The sequence below is a fragment of the Galeopterus variegatus genome, unplaced genomic scaffold (assembly GCF_000696425.1).
Source record: "Galeopterus variegatus unplaced genomic scaffold, G_variegatus-3.0.2 Scaffold227, whole genome shotgun sequence".
NCBI lineage: Eukaryota > Metazoa > Chordata > Mammalia > Dermoptera > Cynocephalidae > Galeopterus > Galeopterus variegatus.
The window spans coordinates 664,596-686,728 of record NW_007726338.1 but is presented as its reverse complement, the minus strand read 5'-3'; the positions used below and the strand labels follow the sequence as shown (position 1 = coordinate 686,728).

The 22,133-nt window shown below is 39.8% G+C and overlaps 1 protein-coding gene across 1 annotated transcript in view; it reads right to left on the bottom strand.

Annotated features, from left to right (window-relative positions):
- FBXW8 (F-box and WD repeat domain containing 8) overlaps positions 1-22,133 on the bottom strand; it is a 116,237-nt gene that overhangs the window by 93,401 nt on the left and 703 nt on the right. The window contains exon 2 of the mRNA XM_008566166.1: positions 7,321-7,425. Coding sequence (XP_008564388.1) covers positions 7,321-7,425 — 105 coding nt within the window. The remainder of the gene's footprint in view (positions 1-7,320; positions 7,426-22,133) is intronic.

Genomic DNA, 22,133 nt, shown 5'->3' with positions numbered 1-22,133 from the left:
CTGGTCTTTGCTCAAAGGTCACATTCTCTGTGAAGTCTTCCCTGGCCACTTGAAAGTATACCACTAACATCACTTGTGCTGTCTTGTTTTCAGCCATAGCACTTATCACCATTTGATATACTCTTTATTGAATTATGTGTTTATTGCATATAATGTAAGCTCTCTAAAAAGCAGGGTGTTTTAAATCTGTTTTGTTCACTGCTGTACTCACTACCTAAAATGATACCTGGTACACAGCAAGCCCTCTGTAAATAACTGAATAACATGAAATAAGTACAACTTTTTAGAAACTCAACTTCTTAAAAAATGGAATTGCTTTTATTTTCAAGGGTTGTATAAACAGCTCAGCTCCTGGCATGTGCTGCCCCTAGGAAGCTCCAACTTTCTTATTCAAGTGAATTCTCTTGCTTTTTTTTCTTTTAAACTTTTTAACTAAAAAAATTTCAAACACACAAAGTGAACAGCCTAACGAACGCCCAAGTGCCCACTACTCAGTTCAACAATTATCAATATTTTGCCCTTTTTGTTTCTTCTAGTTCCTGATCTGTTTTCTAGAGTTGCTTCGCCTTTCCCTAAACCCCTGCTTAAAGGAGGTAGCTACTGCAACCAGGTGTATTAAAAGGAATTCCTGGGGGTGTCTGGGTTTTGGGCATACAAGGAACCTTCCACAAATCTATCTTCCTGGCAAAAGTTAATAACTAAGGGAACCCTGCCAGCAACTACAGGTCTACAGTCATTTCTGCCATGAAAATCAATTCAGCCCCACTTGACAACGGATTCCCTACTTTCAAAGACCTCATAAGACCTCATTAAGATTATAGATCTTTAGCTTTAAACACTCAGATTTTACTTTCTCCTGTGTGGACATCTGGTAAGAGCATAAGATCACGTTTTTCTTGAAACCTAAAATACCATAATCTAATATATTGGGCTTTAGTTCCAGAATTATTTATTTATTTTGGTATCATCTACTTCGTGCTTATCAATTTTATCACAAATTTTAAGTTTTTAACTGCTGCATCTTCCTTCTTTTTCTTTACTACTTTCTTTATGCACATTGTTCTGCCTTTTACTTAAAAAAAAAAAATGACTGTTACCTATGCAGCTAAATTTCTAAAATCACACATAAGGAAATACACACGTTAAAAACCTGAAAACAAAAAAGACAAAATTACAGAGATGGGGAACAAATCTGTGGTTGCCAGGGGTTAGTGCCGGGGCGCGGGACAGCAGTTTGAGATCAGTGTGGCAATAAAGGGGTAGTGTGAGACATCTTTGTGATGAATGTTGTGTATGCTGACTGTGTTAGTGATCACACAAAAATCTACACCTATGATAAAGTTCCAGGGAACTAAATTCATAAATAAGTGCATGTAAAACGGGTGAAATCTGAATAAGATTTGTGGATTGTATCAATGTCAATTTCCTGGCTTTGATATTGTTCTGTAATTACGCAAGATATTACCAATGGGAAAAGGGTACACAGAACCTCTCTGTGCTATTTTTTGCAACTTCCTGTGAACTTACATTACTTTAAAAGTTAAAAAAAGGAAAGCTGGTAAACACCTAAAAACCATCACTCCTCAATTATTCATGTTGTGATATAACAGCAGACTTACATTTCTCATAAAAAATGAACAATTTTATAATTTTGAAATCAGCAATTTTATCATTGTTATCCACTTAGAAATATTATCCTTTAAAGTGCCAGGAATTCTGTGGGCACAATGAGGATTAACTAACATTATAAATAGCAAAATGACAAAGCTGTTCAGTAAACTGTCCAAAATATAACTTTGCTTGCTAAAAGCCACACTGTTTTAAGACATTTCAGCGTGAAACACTCCCACAGAGATACTAGGTCCCTCAAGGGGCAACTACTGATAGCAAGGAGCTAGAGACATCAGCACCAGAACTACACAAGGATCACAAAGTAATGTAGTAGGCAAAGTCAAAGCAAAATTATTCCTCCAGCAGTTTGTGGCATAATTAAATCTCAAAAGGCTTCTCTTATCAGGGTTCCTTACTGGTTAGTCAGTTACCAATTTGGCATAAACATCTAAGCAAACAAGTTTTCTCCAAGGGCATACATATAGTTCATTGTGCCAATTCCACATAACCAGACCAATTTCACTAAAATCCCAAAACGCCTAGATTAAAAGAGAGATGGAGAGAGACAGAGAGAGTGAGCCCCCTCTAAAATAAAATCATAAAGCAGCAGGACATTCCATTCAACAGAAGGACTTTTTCCGTTTTGAAAATAAAACCACCACGAGAAACAAATGAAAATGCTACTTATTTTTATTACTTTGTGGTTTTTGTTTTAACGATTGAAGAAACAAAGCCAATTCTACACACTACTGGTCATCCACTGTCATCTTCATGTAAAAGCTCTATAAAAATCATGGCTTCATAGATCACAGCCCTCTTAGTCGTACATTAAAGCAGTTCTGTTTAAGAATATTTTCTGTTCTTATACATGTGCTCTAAAAACTAGGTTAACAACAATGAAAAAAACAAACCCAACTGGCTGATGAAGAAAGAATTCTGGTGGACAACTGAACTACTGTGTTGCAAATTAAACTGTTCACACCTGCAGAATAATCTCACCAGCATAACCAATCTACCCTGAAAGGCAGCCCCATTGTACCAAAAGGGGGATCTTTTCTTCCACTAGATTCTTTCACTGATAAACTCTTTGGATGAGACAACCAACAACAGATGTGAAAGCCACATGGCTCTCTACAAAGAAGGAGAGCAAAAAGCAATGTTAAAAGGGTGATTCCTTAAACAGCAGCTCACTATCAAGAATGAAGATTTTATCATCTAATGCTGACTTCGTGTAAAGCAGCTAGCCTTTAGACCCTGTTCCAAGACTTCAGCTAACAGCATCAGGCTCATATCCAGAAGCTGGACTCATTTAGCTACACTCTTGTTTTCAACTCATGGGAGCAGGGCCAATGTGTAAAGTTAAAATATAACAAACCAAATTTCCAAGGGGAAAGACAATATAGGTACTCTTAATGCAATGGATAGGCTCTGGGCACAGTTTACACTTCAGCAAATGTTTTTAGTGAATTTTAGCCTTTAAGTAATTCCCATCATTTCCTAAAGACACACACTCTGCATCAAAAAAATATTTGCCAACAACCCCACTTAAGTAATATAGTGACAATCAAGAATACCGAAAACCTTTTCAAATTCATATTTAAGTAGAAAAATAATTTTGATTAAGCAAAATGCTTCATAAAGAAATAGTGCAGGGCTGGCCAGTTAGCTCAGTTGGTTAGACTGTGGGGCTGATAACATCAAGGTCCAGGGTTCAATTCCCTATACCAGCCAGCCAGCCACCAAAAAAAAAAAAAAAAAAAAAAAAGAAGAAAACATAGTGTAACACCAAAAACTCTATAAATTGTCCTGTATCATGTGTGATTTCACTGAACTGCCAGAGAGCTAGCAAACTCTAGAGTCTAAATTTGACTACAGTTTTCACCACTCTCAAATTGCCCTAGTATTTTGAACTTCAAATTCCTGGTGGTGCTTTGGATTTTTTTTTTTTTTTTTTTTTAAAGATGACCAGTAAGGGGATCTTAACCCTTGACTTGGTGTTGTCAGTACCACGCTCTCCCAAGTGAGCCACAGGCCAGCCCTGGTGCTTTGGATTTTAATGCATAGTTCTTCTACCACTCAATTTTACTGAACCCTTTCTACTGAAGGTGTAGACAACTTTATAAAATGCATTATAGAATTCAGAGATGAAAATGTTATCCTCTAAACAAAATTTTTGGCAGTTATGGAGAATAGATATTCCAGTATCTTCTAGGGAACACAGTTGTCCATGAAGAGCCAAATGGTCAGCAATCATACACACATTTAACTTATTTTAAAAAAATCAATGTAAATCTATAAATAAGCATTAACAGAATGAAAGACAAAAACCATATGATCATCTCAATAGATGCAGAAAAAGCATTTGACAAAATTCAACATCCTTTCATGATAAAAACTCTTAACAAATTAGATAGAGAAGGAATGTACCTCAACACAGTAAAGACCACATGTGACAAACCTACAGCTAACATCATACTCAATGGTGAAAAGTTGAAAGTTTTTCATCTAAAAGCAGAAAGAAGACAAGATGCCCACTCCTGCCACTTTTATTCAATATAGTACTGGAAGTCTTAGCCAGAGCAATTAGGCAAGGAAAAGAAATAAAAGGCATACAAATTAGAAAGGAAAATAAGATCATGTCATCTCTGTTTGCAGATGACATGATCTTATATATAGAAAACCCTAAAGACTATATCCAAAAAACTGTTAGAAATAATAAATGAATTCAGTAAAGCTGCAGGATAAAAAATCAACATAGAAAAGTCAGTAACGTTTCTATACACTAACCATGAACTATCCAAAGAAAAATCAAGAAAACAAACCTATTCACAACAGCTACAAAAAATAAAATACTTAGGAATAAATTCAACCAAGGAGGTGAAAGACCAATACACTGAAAACTATAAAATATTGATGAAAGAAATTGAAGACATAAATAAATGGAGAGATATCCTGTGTTCATGGATTAGAAGAATTAATATTGTTACAGTACCCATACCACCCAAAATGACCTACAGATTCAAGGCACTCCCTATCAAAATTCCAAAGACATTTTTCACAGAAATAGAGAAAAAAAGTATAAAATTCAAATGGAACCACAAAATATCCCAAATAGCAAAAGCAATCTTGAGCAAAAAGAACAATGTTGGAGGCATCACACCACCTGACTTCAAAATATACTACAAAGCAATACTAATCAAAACAGCATGGTACTGGCATTAAAAAAGACACATGGGGCCGGCCCGGTGGCGCACTGCTATAGTGCGCCGCTTGTGAAGCGTGGTGGCGCTCCCGCCGAGGGTTCAGATCCCACATACAGACCGGTTCCCGCTCACTGGCTGAGCGAGGCGCGGGGGCGACACCGAGGGTTGCGATTCCGTTGCCGGTCCTGGTCCGGTACGGGGGCGACACTGCGGGTTGCGATCCGTTGCCGGACACGGAAAAAGACAAAAAGGAAAAAAAAAAAAAAAAAGACACATGGACTAATGGAATAGAGAGCCCAGAAGTAAATCCACACATTTATGGTCAATTGATTTTCGACAAAGGTGCCAAGAACACACAATGGGAAGAGGACAGTCTCTTCAATAAACAGTATTGGGAAAACTGGATATTCACATGCAAAAGAATGAAATTAGACCCTCAGCTCACACCATATACAAAAATCAACTCAAAATGGATTAAAGTCTTAAATGTAAGACTTGAAACTGTAAAACTACTAGAAGAAAACATGGGGAGAAAACTCTATGCCACTGGTCTGGGCAATGACTTTTTGGACATGACCCCCAAAAAACAGGCAACAAAAGCAAAAACAGACATATAGGATTACGTCAAACTAAAAAGCTTCTGCACAGCAAAGGAAATAATCCACAGAGTGAAGAAATAATCTACACAATGGAAGAAAACATTTGCAAGCCATACATATGAAAATGAGTAATATCCAAAATATATAAGGAACTTAACTCCATACCAAGAGAATAACCTGACTAAAAAATGAGCAAAGGACCTGAACAGACATTTCTTAAAAGAAGACATACAAATGGCCAACAGGTATATGAAAAAATGTTCAACATCACTAATCAGAGAAATGCAAATTAAAACCCATTACGATGAGATATCACCTCACACCTGTTAGAATGACTATTAACAAAAAGATGAAAGATAAGTGCTGGAAAGGATCATGGAGAAAAGGGAACACAGGCGCACTGTTGGTGGTAATATGTATTAGTACAGTACAGGCATTATTGAAAACAGCATGAAGATTCCTCAAAAAAATCAAAAATAGAACTATCATATGATCGAGCAATCCCACTACTGGGTATATAGCCAAAGGAAAGAAAATCAGTATGTCAAAGAGATATCTGTACTCCCATGTTCACTGCAACACTATTCACAATAACTGAGATACAGAATCAACATATAAATGGACAAAGAAAATGTGGTGTATATACACAATGGAATACTATTCATTCTTTAAAAAAAGAAGGAAATCCTGTCATTTGTAACAGCATGGATGAACCTAGAGGACATTATGTTAAGTGAAATAAGCCCGGCACAGAAAGACAAATATCATACGTGACCTTACTTGAACTCACAGAAGTAAACAATAGAACAGTAGTTACTAGAAGCAGGGGACTGGGGAGATGTTGGCCAAAGGATACAAAATTTCGGTTAGATAGAAGGAATAAGTTCAAGAGATCTATTGGACAACACGTTGGCTATAGTTAATAATGTATTCTATACTTGAAAATCACTGAGAGTAGATATCTTGCCATAAAAAGTATGTGAGGTAATACATGTGTTAATTAGCTTGATTGAGCCATTCCATGATGTATACATATTTCAAAGTATCATGTTATACATGATAAACATATATAATTTTTATTTGTCAATCTAAAAAAACTTAAAAATTTAAAAAAAAGAAAAATCACGTATACAGTCTCAACCAAAAAGACAAGAATAAGTGAACAGTTTCAAAGGCATAAACCCTTGACTCTCAAAACATGGCCAAAGCAACAGTGGTGTCACTTGGTTAGAAATGTAGAATATCAGGCTCCATCCCAGAGCTCCTGAATCCAAAGTTGCATGTTATCAAGTTTCCCCCATGATTTGTATACACAATGAAATTTGGCCTAAACGATATCTTCCACCATTCCACTCCATGGGCACATGTCCCAGAGTAAGCATGAGATGGGTGACACTGATCTGCAATTCCCTCAGTGGGTCTCAGTTCTCACATGCCTTGCACCTCACTGAGTGGGGTTCTGGTACTTAAAGGCTAATTTGGACTACACACCTGAAACATGACTTCATTGTTCTGTCCAAGGGCTGACACTCAGCTACCAACCTAACAACTGGCATGATTTAACGAAGGGCTCATTTATTTGCATTAAAAACTGTGTTACATTAACAGCACAGGCTAGCTCAATAAAGGCACAGAGCCGACAGCCTTGAGCACACTGCCAAGGTCAGCCGTAACTCAGACGGCAGGGAGTAGAGAGCTCAAGTAGATGGTCACAAAGAGATAAACACCAAGTGGTGATGTGGAACACAATCCTTTAAGGTCAAGGTTGCTTTCCTTCAACTAAACTGGCTATCCAATCCATTAATTCTGTAAAGTTTGCAATTCTGTAAATTTTTGTTACCCAGGAGTTTCCTATACTTTAATCATACATTTAGGAGAATCCTGAACATCTGTTAATGACAGCTTACCTGTGCACACCTTCCCAGTTCTTTCCTGTTCAGATACTGAAATATATTGATTGCCAATTCATAAGGCAGTTGGATATCAAAGAAGGGCACATCATCCATCTCATTCTGAGGAGGAAAAAAGAAAGGAAATAAGCTCACAATTCCAATATATGAAAATAACTCATATTTACAGGTCCTTTAAATTACTAGATATATTCTTAGGTAATTACAAGAGAGATGAGGCTGTTTCCCAAGAGGCAAGCATTCTATTTCACAAGACAGTCATAGAACTATTCAGAACTTGCCAGCCACTCTCAATTCTCTGACCCCCAAGAATCTACCTCCTCACATTTACTTATGAAGTCCACATGACCATTTCCTATAATGCTTTAAAAAGGAGAAGCCAGGGTGCCATCTTACATCCTGGGGTATGCCACAGGAATCAGTGCAAAGGTCTGCAGAAAGCCTCTCAGCTTCTGAGGAAAAGTAAACAGCAGGCAACCAAGAAGGTGAGCCTTGAAATCAGGAGGCCACCCCTCCTCCCAGGACAACTGCTACCACCCAACTTGGAGGGGAGTGAGCACCCACAGCTGGAGGAATGCCGACCTAGGTCACTCAAGTGCTTTCATCGGGAAGAGAATTGGGCCGTGAACATGAGCAAAAAGTAAATAAATGGAACGCTGCTCTTGATTGAGGCGAACACCACCTCTCCTTGGCTGCCGGAGAAGTGCAAGGTTTCCTAATGCTCTCAGGGGCTTACGCTGGTTAACCTAGTGAGCCAGTGCAAACAAAGCAGTTCTTCTTCGGTGTCATTTATTAATGCAGAGAAATTAGAGCTCGCCTGCCTTTGGATAAGCAATTAGAGATGAGGTAACAGGCTTTATTTGAGAGATAAAGCTGTCATGACAATCCTGGTAGCACAAAGAAATATGAGAGTGAGACAGAAAAAAGCCAAGTGTGCACAGGTACCCCTCTGCCTGTTCCCAAATCCACGTGCCAAAGCCTGTTTTGGTATGTACCTCTGCAAAGCTAGGGAAAGCTACACTCTATCCCAATAGACCTTGCTTAATAAAATTCATTTTTAATAAGCTTTGGCTGACATCACTGACTTATTGGTTGCAAGCAAATCACTCAAATACAGCAGTATATGTACTGCAAGACTGCAGACTCAAAATAGAAAATAGTCTCAGCATTTTTAAGAGAATATGAGCACTGATTTAGACCCAACCGAGATTCAGGGTCAAAATTTTTCTGGAATCATGTTTCTGCTCATTTAGGAGTCTGAGACTAAAACATAATCCGGAGCATAAGAAGGAAATGTGGTATTCAACTGCAAAAAACAGTGCAAAGCTAAGTACAAGGGCCAAGAAGGATCTCTAGAGGAAAGAAGAGTAAGAGTTGACAGTTCTCTGTGGGCAAACAGGGGACAGAATGTTAAATCAGGAGAGAAATGTTGGCCATACAAAAAAAAAAAAAAAAAAAAAAGGAAAAAATCTGCAAATGTAATTAGAAGGCAGAGGGGTCCTTGCCTAAAAAAATAAAGGCATTGGTTCAGTGTCAGGCTAGGTCCCCTCCCACTACTGATCAGCTTCCCTCATCAAGAAAATGATGCATCACTTCCTCTCTTGGCCCAGATACCACTTGAGTCTCAAACACAACACTGGAGGGAGTTACTGCCAGTCCAGGAAAGCTACACACAAGCCGAGACTATCATCTGCAACCTGGATGGAATTCCTCCTACTTTCTCTTTTAGATTATTTTGACTATGGTGTAGTGGAGAAGCCTACTTTACCCATTTGGTAAAGAAACAAGAAAATAATGTTCCTTATCTGCATACAACCAGAACAAAAGCAAAGAAAAGCCTGCACTCATTCAAACTGAAGGCTCATTTAGCTTTCCACTGTTAGAGACTTATCAGGCATTCCTTTCTTTAATCAGTCCACTCAGGATGCAATTCGGTCCCATTCTCGAACTAGTTTCTGGACTTGACACTCCTCTCCCTGATGAGGCATCAGACATCATTTTCTTTTCTTTTCTTTCTTTCTTTTTTTTTTACTTATTCTGGTGCAGAAAAGCCACACATCTGGTGGCAATAGCCTTCCGTCTTTTGCCTATTCAGTTAGCATTCTCATCCTGGAAGACAGGGCCTCTATCTTAGTATAATCCCAACCCTGCCCCCATCCTCCTTGACTCCAACCACCATAGCCTCCAGGATGCAGCATAGCATTGAGGCTCAGAGCAAAGATTCAAACTGATAAGCCCAGTTTTGCCACCTTACTAGCCAAGTGACCAGGCTAAGTGCGTCTGAGCTTCCTCATTTGTAAAACAGATAAAACTATCCTATGAAATAGGTATGTTATAAGAATAAAATGAAATAATACATGAAAAGAGCTTTGCACAAGTACCAGGGCTAAGCATGCAATGAATGATTGATAATATTGCTATTTTCTTTTCTTGGAGCAACTCCAGCTCCCCCCCCCCCCTTTTTTTTTTCAAACAAATATTTGTTGATTTGGTCCACATTCCATGGTACTCCTAAACCAGCTTGTTGTTTACACAGGAAAAAGTTGTCTCCCCTTGTCATACTAGGAGCAGATGACAGCCTATAACAGTAGCAGAAAGGGGACAGTAGAGCAGAGGCTAAATTACTCAGATATCTGAACACTGGAAATATCCACACAACAGAACTTTTCCAAGAGGACTTTTAAAAAATCATCAATTTTAAAGGTTATGTCACAGTAATAACTCAAGAAAGCTTTGCTCTGGTGCACAGCAGATACAAAGAATGTAACCCAGCAGGCTGCAAATGACGAATCAGTGGTGTTATGGCCACTGCAGCAAAAACCAGAGACCCCCAGGCTGGACAATCCAAAACAGATCAAGCACCAGACTTTCCTGTAGATGACCTTCCCTGTTGCTACCGCTGGTTGGGAAATGGCAGAGAAAAAACAAAAAACAATGCATTAAATGAAGGCCCACATCTTAAGAAATATGCAGACACACAAGGTCAGGAGAACAAATGGTGGTTTCATTCTGCATGCTTGGAATAATTTTGGCAAGACAGTCTATCAGTGGCTCTGGTAGTGGATGCTGTGGTGGGTCACACAGGTTGTCCCTTTGGGCCCAAGACGCTCATATCCCCTGATGAGAATCTGCCTGTTGCTGGCTCACAGCTGAGTCCCTTCCTAGGCACCACCCTTGGCCAAATGAACCACCTCACCCAAGTTACATGCTCTCCCGGAGAGCAGTCTGCATCCATTGATTAGGCAATGCCTGGCAGGAAAAGCCTGGCCCCCTTACCTCAATTCAGGACCTTTCTGAAAGGCTGACCTACTAATCCACCTACCTCAAATCTCCATCTCAGAGTCTGTTTTGTGTAAAGTCCTATCTTTTTTTCCAAAGCAACAGATGTGACCCATGACAGTCCTGTGTTCAATACATTCCCAAGGGTTCTTATGCACAACTCCAGCAACATTAGTCTAGGTAATCTCCTTCCCTCTCCTCTATTCAAGGAGGCATATGCAATGCAGATAATTGAGAGTGACATTATTATTATACCAACCAAGCAACCAACTAGAGTAACTTCAAAGTTGAGTAAATGATTCATAAACTTCAGTTTGTTGTAATTAATAAGATAGCATTTGGGAACACCTTACAAAAGATTGAGAGTTACAAGCATGTCTGACCCTGTGTTTGAAAACACAATTCTTTCATAGGTATGCATGATTGACAAGGATATGAAGCAACACTCTGGATAAAAGCTGTAGACCAGTAATCATTAGTAAATCCTAACAGCAACAGAATGTCTTAAGCACTCTGATCTGGTACTTCCCACAATTCATAAATGTAGGTAAAAAAAAATACTACTTGCTTCTAGTGTACAGTGAAATACCTTGTCGTCTAAAAAATGCTAGCGGACTTCCACCTAGACTACTACGAAGCACACAGCCATCCAAAAAGTAATGGGCCACATTAACCCAACTCTATATCTATACTGACTTAAAAACATAAAAATGGGGCTGGCCAGTTAGCTCAGTTGGTTAGAATATGGTGCTGATAACACCAAGGTCCCAGGTTTGATCCCGGTACTGTCCAGCTGCCAAAAATAAATAAATAAATAAATATAAAACCATAAAAACAGACAACTTGGCGTTTCAAAAACAAAGATATTTCCAGAAGGAAGAAAAGAAACCAAAGACGATGGCAATATTAATACAGGGAAACTTGGTCCAATGTAGAAAAATCAATGTGACAACAATGTTTAGAGAGAGAGAGAATAATTTTGCATTAATTTAATAGCACCCAGCAATGTGAGACTGGCCAAATTTATGCTACAGAAGACTGATAAATTCAAAGTATTTACATTCCTTCAAATTTAAGAGAAAGCATCTTTTTGATAACATGCAACCTGGCTTTGAATTGTTTGACAATGGCTCAGATATTGATTCTCCACTACTGGTGACTCTTGTCCTGTATTATACATTAAAATCACCTGTGGAGTATTAAAAAAAAAAAAGCAAGCAAGCCAGCCCAGGGTCCCACCCATACTTACTGCCCTGAATTTCCAGGGGTGGGCCTCAAGTGCCTCTTTCTCAGGGGATCCTCATCCACACTAAAAGTTGAAAACCACAACCTTAAATCATAGGCAGATATAAAAATCAATCCATTCCCTCTTTCCCAATCAAGGAGGAAAAAAAAACACAAACGGGTCATGTTACTTTGTTAATTTAAAGTCAGTGAATTCTACATTTTCCCAAAGCTTACTGGACTTACTCCAAAAATGCTAAGAGAAATTGCAAATAGATCCATCCCCAGGGAGGCTGATTTGTTCTCCTATGTGCTAATATAAGACTAATTCTGTAAATGGATTGGTTTTGTGCCTTACTGTTAAAAATTTAATGTCTTCTCTTGTTTAATAAAAGAATGAATAATTACTAAGAGCCAAATCAGTAAAAAGTGAAGAAACTAACTTAAGACTTTTGTTCCCAATGTACATCTCCAGGTCAAACAGAACACGAAAGATCTCTCTAGGCAGTGTGTTAAGACACTGAAAAAATCACCTCCAGTTCAAGTAAGAGATTTGTAATAACATTTCTACTAAACCTGTGACTGAGACTATTTTCTAAAAGAGTTCATCTCAACTTTCCACATACTGCAAAAGCTGAGCAGAGCCAACGTGCACAATCTCAATCAGGAATGGATAAGTTCCAGTTTCACCTGCATCTTCTTGAGAAGGAAAAAATTGGTTGGAAAAATAAAGTCAGAAACACTGTTAAGATAAATAGGCAATAATTTATAATCCTCAATTTGTCTCAAAATACATATTCTTACATACACAAAGGAAAAAAGGATGTCAGAAGTACGCCAAAAATACCACATGATCTCACTCATATGTGGAATAAAAAAAAAAAAAAAAAAAGTGGTTCTCATAGAAGTAGAGAGTAGAATAATGGTTACCAGAGGCTGGGAGGGGAAGCAGGGCAAAGTGGAAGGCAAAGCAGTGGATTAACTAGTACAAAGTTACAGGTAGATAGGAAAAATAAATTCTGGCATTCTAGGCTGACTAATAATATTGTATTGTATATTTCTAAATAGTTAGAAAAGAGGATCTTGAATGTAATTATCACAAAGAAAAGATAAATGTTTAGATGGTGGATATGTTATCTACTTTAAGTGAACCATTTTACAATATACGCACATATTGAAACAACATACAGTACTCCTATAAATATGTACAATTAAAATTTTTTTTTCCTTTTTGTCTTTTTTCGCGACCGGTAACGGGATCGCAACCCTCAGTGTCGCACCCGTACCGCGACCGGCAACGGGATCACAACCCTGTGTGTTGCGCCCGCACTGCGCTCAACCAGTGAGCGGACCAGTCTGTATATGGGATCCAAACCCTCGGCGGGAGCACCGCCACGCTCCCAAGCGCCGCACTCTACCGAGTGCGCCACCGGGCCGGCCCTTAAAATTTTTTTAAATACATAATTTTTTAAAAAGTACACCAACATGTTAACAGTGGTAGCCTCTGAGCAATGACACTGAGAAATTTGTTTCCTTCTTTCTATTAAAATAGAGCTCCCTACACCCTCATAATGTATGCTATCTGCTTCTGTAGAATTGCTTGCTTAACCTAAGTAACTCCATTTTACCCCATATGACCTGCAGACTACCCCTGCCTTCTGCATGAGAAACCCTTAACCTTCTCATAGAAACAAAAGCCATTGCATAGAAACAGGAGCCATACACAGTAAACTATTACATGGGAACAGGAACCATATACAGTGAATTATTACATGGGAACATACACAATGAAAAGTTGGGTGCCTGATTGCCCTAATGGCTCATTCTTGGCTTCTGTAACCTAGCTCCCTAGCTTGCTTTGTGCACCTGGACAAACCTGTGTGCCAATGGGATGTAGTTTTTGCCTTTAAAAACACCAAGGCCCAAGGCCGCTCTTCCTTAGTTGCTCCTTGGGAGATGGTTGCTGGCCAGCTGGAGTGAATAAACTGCCATTTTCTGCACGAGTGGAGTGTAAGTGCATTCTTGCAGGAGGGTGCCTCACAACACTATTCTTCTGAATTTCTTAAATATTTCTACAGTGAGCACACAACATTTTCAGACATGGAAAAACAATACATTTTTTAAATAAGGTAATTTATGTTCAAAACACTATCTGAATTCAAGGCCATGCCAGGTGCTGGGGGTGAGGGGAGGCACTGTTAGCAAATGTATAAGAAATGGTATCTACACCAAAAGAGCTAAAATCTTTTATAAATATAAATCATCATCCTGTAAAATGGAATAAATACAGGAGACTACAAAAGGCAATATAGATAATCCCCTAAGATATTCCCAAGTTCATTAGTAAGTCAGCTATATAGAACTTGGAAATCATTTCTCCAAAGAAACAATGCTATAAAGAGTGGTTAAGCTTCCAAGCAGTCCACAAAAAAGTCAATTTCTCTCTTAACATTTAACCTAATCCTCATGGCCAGCTATGAGGAAGAGCAAAAGGTACTCAATAAATATTTGCTGATTGCATTTACACATGATATAACTGAACTGTAACACAACAGAATCTAAACAGCCCAGTGCCTGGCACATAGTAGATGCACAATAAATGCCCATGGGATTTATCATTTTTTTATGAGAATAAGCTTTACAACTTCAAGTTACATTCTCGTTCACCACCTACTGGAATAATTCCCCTAGGGACACTGGCAAGGGAAGGAGGTAGAAAACGCCAATACAGAACTTGAGGGGGGAGGGCGGCGAGGGCTGGGGGGAATCCCAGAAGGCTGGGTGTGGCAATGAAGGAAGTCAGTGTGAAGCAAGACAGCCTGGGCCTGTGCTTTCAAAGGCCCCTTTTAGTCTTAAACTTAGCTTAACGCTGCAGCCAGGAGAGAAGGCAGGAGGAGGAGGAGCTCCCTCTTCACAAGCTCCAGGTGCCAAAGGGGTACTAGGTATGGGTGTGCATTTGTTTGTGTAAAGAGTAAATATTTTCACATCAAGGGTACCAAACACTTCAAGCCATTCCCACCATCAGGATCAGCAACATAATTTGTGGGGCTCAGTGTGAAACAAGAATGTGGGGACCCTTGGTCAAAAATGAAGAATTTCAAGACAGAGCATTAAACCAAATGCAGGCACCTTCTGAGCATGGGGGTCGGTGTGACCACACAGGTCACATGCCCATGAGTCTGGCTGGCCCTGGCCCCCATAACATCTTTACCCTTGATAGTCTCTGCCTAGAAGCCTAGAATCCCCTCACCCAGACCTCTATATGCTTGCTCCCTCACCTCCTATATGTCTTCCATGGAAAGTGATCTTCCCAGAAAGGCCTTCATGGATAGCACTATTTAAAATTATAGACCCTCTCCCAACACAGACACACGTTATGCCCTCTACCTGCTTTGTCTCCAGAGCATTTATTACCTGATAATTATCTGTCCACTGTCTAACTCCCTCTGCCCCAGAATGTAAGTTATATAAGTGCATAGATTTTTTTTGTCTTGTTCACTGCTATATCTTCAGTGCCTAGCACAGTGCCTGGTACTAAGAAGCCACTTAATGAATATTTGTGGAATGAAATCAATGAAGCCCAAGCTGCTTCAAGCAGCAGAACCTTCCATCGAAGACATGACCTAAGTTACAAGTTGTTCTAGTATACACAGAGACCATTTCAAAATGTACCCAAGTAGAGACTGCTAATTCAGGAATAACATGAAAACATGAATGGCACTAACAATAAGAACTTTTTAGTTGGGGGAAAGGGAAAAATTAGGCTGAGGAATCAGGGAAGAATTAACATAGGAGATGGAATTCAAGATGAGCCTCACAAGGAAGGCAAAAGACAGCCAAGAGGAAGGGAATTCATTCCAGGTAAGCCAATTCATGAGTTCACATTGGATTCGATGTGCCATCTCATTTCATATTAGCCAGAGCAGGAGTGTTCACATTAGGGAGCTTCCTGATTGTTTCTAATTTAAAAACAGAAGAAAGTTAAGCCATTAACTCAATCTTGTTGACAACACAGATGCAGACTATGACAGGTTAAATATTGACATAGTGAGTAATAAATATTGGCCAGCAGTATCAAAACTTTTAGCAGATCTGAAAACCCAAATCTTAAGCTTGAAGGATGCTTTGAATGTTCACAAGGGTTCTAACAACCCTAGAGCCTCTTTATAAGGTTGCTGTTAGAAGCAGTTACCCATGGGTAACAAGCAGTTACCAAGATGAATACTGCACTGAGGAGAATAGGTGGGGGTAAAAGAGTGGGTGAGACAACAGATCTTGCATTCCAGGGATTCCCAGTCCAAGAGGAAGGGAAGCTAGGGATTTATCAGTGATAAGTTTTGGGAAAGAGGAAGTTACATAATACAATGATCATAATAGCACCAGCTTAAATTTATTGGCCACTTACCATAGGCAAGGCTTGATACTAAGTATGCTCCTTGTCCTATTTCATTGCCTTTTCACAAGAGAGGTACTAACATCATCCTCATTTGACAGATAAGGCAGAGTAAGTTAACTTGCCCAAGGTTAAACAGCTGGTTAGTAGCAGAGCCTGAATGTGAACTGGGGTCTACCCCCCTCCAGAACCCAAACCAACAACCAGGGACTATCCTGTCTCCATTAATGCCATTCTTTTAGTAAAAAGAAACAAGATTCTAGGTTCTCTGAGGACAGGGACTATGTCTGTTCTATTTACTGCTGATACCCCAGAACCTACCTGATTAATAACTATATGATGGATGAATAGAAAACACGTATTCCTATAGTTAGTGCTACTTCAAACACCCACTTAAAGTGGACATCTGTTGTTGCTGTTATTTCCTGCCTGATATCTATCCCCTCTTCTTTTTTTCTAGGAAACCATCCTGCTCTCATTCCTAGTCAACATGATTTAGGTGGGGCTGACCCCACACTTAGTTTCAGGAGTAAGCACTAGATACAAGTCTGGCCATTTGAATCAGTGATTGGCTCAAAGACGAACACATGACCCAGTGTGGGCCGATAAGAACTGAGCTGCATATAGCTTTTGCGGCATGAAACAAAAAAGATACTTTCTTTGCCCCAGAGTTGCTAAAGCTGATAAAATGTAAGATTGGAGTTGCTGATAGTCATTTTGCCCCCAAGAGGGGAGAGCCTACCTATGAATAAAGCCAACAAAAGGAAAGCAGAACTTAAGAGAGAAATTTCTGGTTACATTACGTAACCACCCAGAACAAGCATTATCACCTGGAATTTTCAATAACATGAAACATAGATTCCAGTTTTGGTTTTCTAAGCCAGTTTGAGTTGGGTACTTGTTGCTCACAGCCCAGAGTCCCGAAACACCACCTAAATAAAAATGGGAACAAGCAATTGGATATCACAAACACCACACTGAAGAAAGAAGCAAACTTGTAATTACACTCAGGTGGCTCCACTATCTCCAAGCCTGAGTTTATAGTGAGAGGGGAATGCAAGAGAGAGAAAGTGCCTGCTACCTCTGAAATTCTGACCAGGGGTGTGTCATCTCATTTACTAGTTTAATCACATAGTGAAAGGACTGTCAAGTGTCAATTTAGTTACTCTCAACTCATCACCTAAAAAGAGATGGGTTCTAAGAACTATTATTCAAAGCTTTAAAAGAAGATGAGGTTCAGAAGGAGGCATTTCTAAGTTTTCTTTTCCGCTGTGTTTGTCCATCAAAGGATCTGGCCTATACCCAGCCACTGACAATCCAAGGCAGCACTGTTCACCTACCCATCAATAGACAACTTCACTCTTGATTGCTAACTTATTAGTTGTTCTCACTCTAGCGATGAGACTGACTGTGAAGTGAAAGAAATTGCACCAAAAATACAATTGAATGCACCAATATAATAGAGTGTGCCAAAGGGTGGAGAAAAGGTGGCAGGGGGAGGTGTTAGAAAGTAGTACCAGATTTCTTTTTAAAATATCCTTTTCATGTCAACTGGATCAACCTGTCAGAGTTTCTGAGGAGGCCCAAATGGAACCAAATATTCCTTTTCAGGAGTCACCCATGGATCAAGCAAGGATTCTTGGGAAGACACAAGACAAAGATCACAAACTTGGTGACTCAAGGCAGATCTAGCCCACAGACAGGTTTTGTTTAACCTGCAGTGTTAGCACCTAAAACATTATTTTTTTGTAGTAGTTACCAACAATTAAAAATGGAAAGAGTTTGTGGGGTAGATTGTTGTAGTAATGACCCCTCATTTGTACATGCCTCCCTGTATCCAGGCACTTGGGTAAGTCCACACTGACTCTGGGCTTCACCATATGCCTTGCTTTGGCCATTGTAACAACAACAAACACGATCTAGGCAGACTTCAAAAGCACTTGGCATTGGCGCTTGCCCGCTTGCTGCTCTCATGACTCTGAAAAAGCCTACCTGGGGCTAAGCTGCTGGATGATGAAATGTATAATCCAGATACACACATATACCCATGCACATGCATACATCCAACAACCAGCCAACCCCCAGAAACAGAGCTGCCTAGGTGACCAGCAGCTAACCTCAGATGCATGAGTCAGCCCACCCATGCCCAGACCAAACTGCCACCATACAAAATAGTGAGCTAAATAAATGGTGGTTGTTTTAAGCCAAAGTTTTGAGGTAATTGTATAATGCAGCAAAAACTGATAGAGTTCACATAAAAATGAATATTCTCAATCAAAAAAACATCCAAAGACCTTTCAACACTAGAACCACATTCCTACATGGCAACCACCAACTGACATGGGCAGTGGCTACCACCTTTGGCCCAGCCATGGCATGTATTTCCCAGTTTGTCACTATCATCTCACCCATGCTGGGGTCAAGTTCAGTTGCCATGTCATCTTAGTTGGGTGTTGTTTTATCTACAGTAAAGACGACAGTGAAATATTATATTCCACATACTCAGGTTACTATCACAAATGAGAAAACCAGTACAACCATTTGGAAAACTGTCAATATCTACTAAGGCTGAGATATACGTACCTTATGACCCAGCAATTCCACTCCTACATAACTATCCAAGATAATGTGTGTATGTACCAAAAGATGATCAAAACGTTCACAGTAGCACTATTCTTCGTAGCCTCAAACTGGCTGTTAAACTAGTTATCAATAATGCCCATTAACAGGATGAATAAATGTGATATATTCAAAGGAATCAACTTCATGCATAATGCTGTGCACCAAAACCCAGACATAAAAGAATATATGCTACATTATTCCACTTATATATAGTTCAAAAACAGAAATTAAAATGTGGCGTTAGAAGTCAGAGAAGTGGTTACTCTCAGGTGGAAGAGAATGGGAGGGGGCAGTGTCTGAAATGCTGGTAATGCCGTTCTATGATCTGGATGTGTACACTCTTGAAAATTCATTGAGCTGTGCATTTATGATTTGTATGCTTCAACACAGTGTGATTTTTTAAAAAAACTTTAAAAAGTGGGAAAACAAGACCAAGATGGCCGTGTTTCAATACAGACAATTCCTATACTACCTGACATGTTTAATATGACAAAAAGAACAGTTGCCACTATGAAACAAATAGTTATAAAACTATGACTGAATCTGGAAAAGATGCATAACAAATCACCTGATGAGCTAGGAAACACATATGCAATGCCTAGCCTACCTCAGTCATTTGCATTACCTGCCTGACCCCTGTGGGCTTTGGAGCTTGAAACCACTGACGTTAGGAATGCAAGCCTTTTCTATAAACGTTAACCATCGTTTAGCGGACTGAAGACATTGGGTGGGTTTCCAGTCCTTTAAAAAATCAGTTACTTTCCTAATGCTCATCTACCAAATAGGGTTGAAAATAGCCAGTGGAGAGGGTTGTTAGGAGAACTAAAGATAATGTCTCTGAACCCTTAAGACAGTATCAGTGAGACAGTATGTAAACATACAATGAATTATTACTTTATTTATAGTACTGTTAATGATGATTGCTAAGTATTTTTAAAAATTAGAGGTGGCCTGAATGTCGGATGCTGTTCATAGTACAGCCGGCCTAGTAGTACCTAAAGTGGTGATTCTGAATGGGGCAGAGACCATAGTCAAGTATTCCAGGGAAGACAGTATAGGCTTTTCCCAACTAGTACGAAACTTAGATTCTGATGTTATTAGGCCTCATGGCTAGTTTAACATCAGCACAGCCAAACAGTACGAAACTTAGATTCTGATGTTATTAGGCCTCATGGCTAGTTTAACATCAGCACAGCCAGGTTAAGAAACTTTGCCTCTTCTCCCCCTCCTCTTCGGGCTGGAATGCTTTGTACTGAGATAGTGGCTAATCAAGAGCCTATGACTAAACCTACCAGATGTCATTGGACCACAAGGGCTGTGTCATCTTGTATACCACTGATTTTGAAACTGCCCATTACTCTGTCTGAACCCTCCCTAAAAATCTTATAAACCCCATGCTTTCCTTAGTTTGTGGGAACTGATCTGGTTCAGTCTCCCCTCCATATTAGTGGAATAAACCTTTAGGCTGAAATGGTTCCTGACTCAGGTCTCTCTTTTCTCCGTTTCACCAAATCTAACAGATGTGCCCCCTGGATCCTGGAAGGCAGGTCCCTTCCATTTTTAGAATACTATATTTGATTTACCATGATTTTTGGTATCAATGACTGTCCTTCAGAAGTGTTGTGGCTGGGGCCGGCCCGGTGGCGCACTGCTACAGTGCGCCGCTTGGGAGCGTGGCGGCGCTCCCGCCGAGGGTTCGGATCCCACATACAGACCGGTTCCCGCTCACTGGCTGAGCGAGGTATGGGCGCAACACCGAGGGTTGTGATCCCGTTGCCGGTCCCAGTCCGGTACGGGTGCGACACTGAGGGTTGCGATCCGTTGCCGGACACGAAAAAAGACAAAAAAAAAAAAAAAAAAAAAAAAAAAAAAAAAAAGTGTTGGGGCTGGAAAGCTTTGAGAATCAGGACTTTAAACTGAAGAAGGCCATACACTAGAGTACAATGTCTTAAACTTGCCTGATCATTCCAATCATCAGCTTTCAGGGTCCGCCCCTGGAGGTTGATTCAGCAGGTCTGGAGAGGAGAGGGTCAGAACCTGTACCAGTATTTCAACAAAGGCCTTCGGTGATTCTTATACCAACTCAAGTTTCACCTGGTGAAATTTAGCATCCAAAAGACCTGGATCCAAATTCAATTCCCAGAATTTATCAGCTGGGTAACCCTTGGAAAATTACAGAAAATCTGAGTGTCTTCGCTTGTAAAAGGAGAGATAATAATTACCTCACAGGACTGATGTACTAGAATTAATGCAGAGCACAGGACCAGATACTTGGTAAAAGCTCAAATAGTAATTATTGTTAGTTGAATAAAACTACATATTACATAAAATTAGCCATTATTGAAGAATTATTCCCAACTGAAAACTGTAGGGGTTTCCTTGGAGCCTAATTTAAATTAAACCATTAAAATCTCCTGTCTTGGGCCGGCCCGTGGCTCACTCGGTAGAGTGCGGTGCTGATAACACCAAGGCCCCGGGTTCGGATCCCATATAGGGATGGCCGGTTCGCTCACTGGCTGAGCGTGGTGCTGACAACACCAAGTCAAGGGTTAAGATCCCCTTACCGGTCATCTTTTAAAAAAAAAAAAAAAAAAAAAAAAAAAATCTCCTGTCTTGTCCTAACTCAACCTGGGGGCCATGGATGCATTTCTGGTGATCTTGATTCTCCCATATTTGTGAACGGGACTATTTTTAAGGATAAAGACTCTTCCAAAGGCTGGCCAGTTAGCTCAGCTGGTCGGGGTGCAGCCTTGTAATATACCAAGGTCACGGGTTCAGATCCTCAAACCGGCCAGCCACCAAAAAAAAAACTTCCTCCAGATCCTCCAAGGGACCCATGCCCCACAAAAAAGTACCTATCTATCCTAATGGTAGGGCCCAAAGAACTCCTCCCTTTTTTTTTTCTGCTTCATTTTTTTTTTTAAGTAATACATGCACAGTTTAAAAAGTTAAATAGTACAAAGAGTATACAGAGAAAAGTTAAAATTTCTTCCATTTCCTGGGTCCTCCTCTCCAAAGGCAACCTTTGTTAAAAGTTTAGGTATCTTCGGGCCGGCCTGTGGCTCATTCGGGAGAGTGCGGTGCTGGTGACACCAAGCCCCCGGTTCGGATCCCATGTAGGGATGGCCAGTTGGCTCACTGGCTGAGCGTGGTGCTGACACCACCAAGTTAAGGGTTAAGATCCCCTTACCGGTCATCTTTAAAAAAAAAAAAAAAAAAAAAAAAATTTAGGTATCTTCCAAAAGCGGGATTTCTCAAGTTCATATTTATTGACATTTTTAGTGGGTGCTGT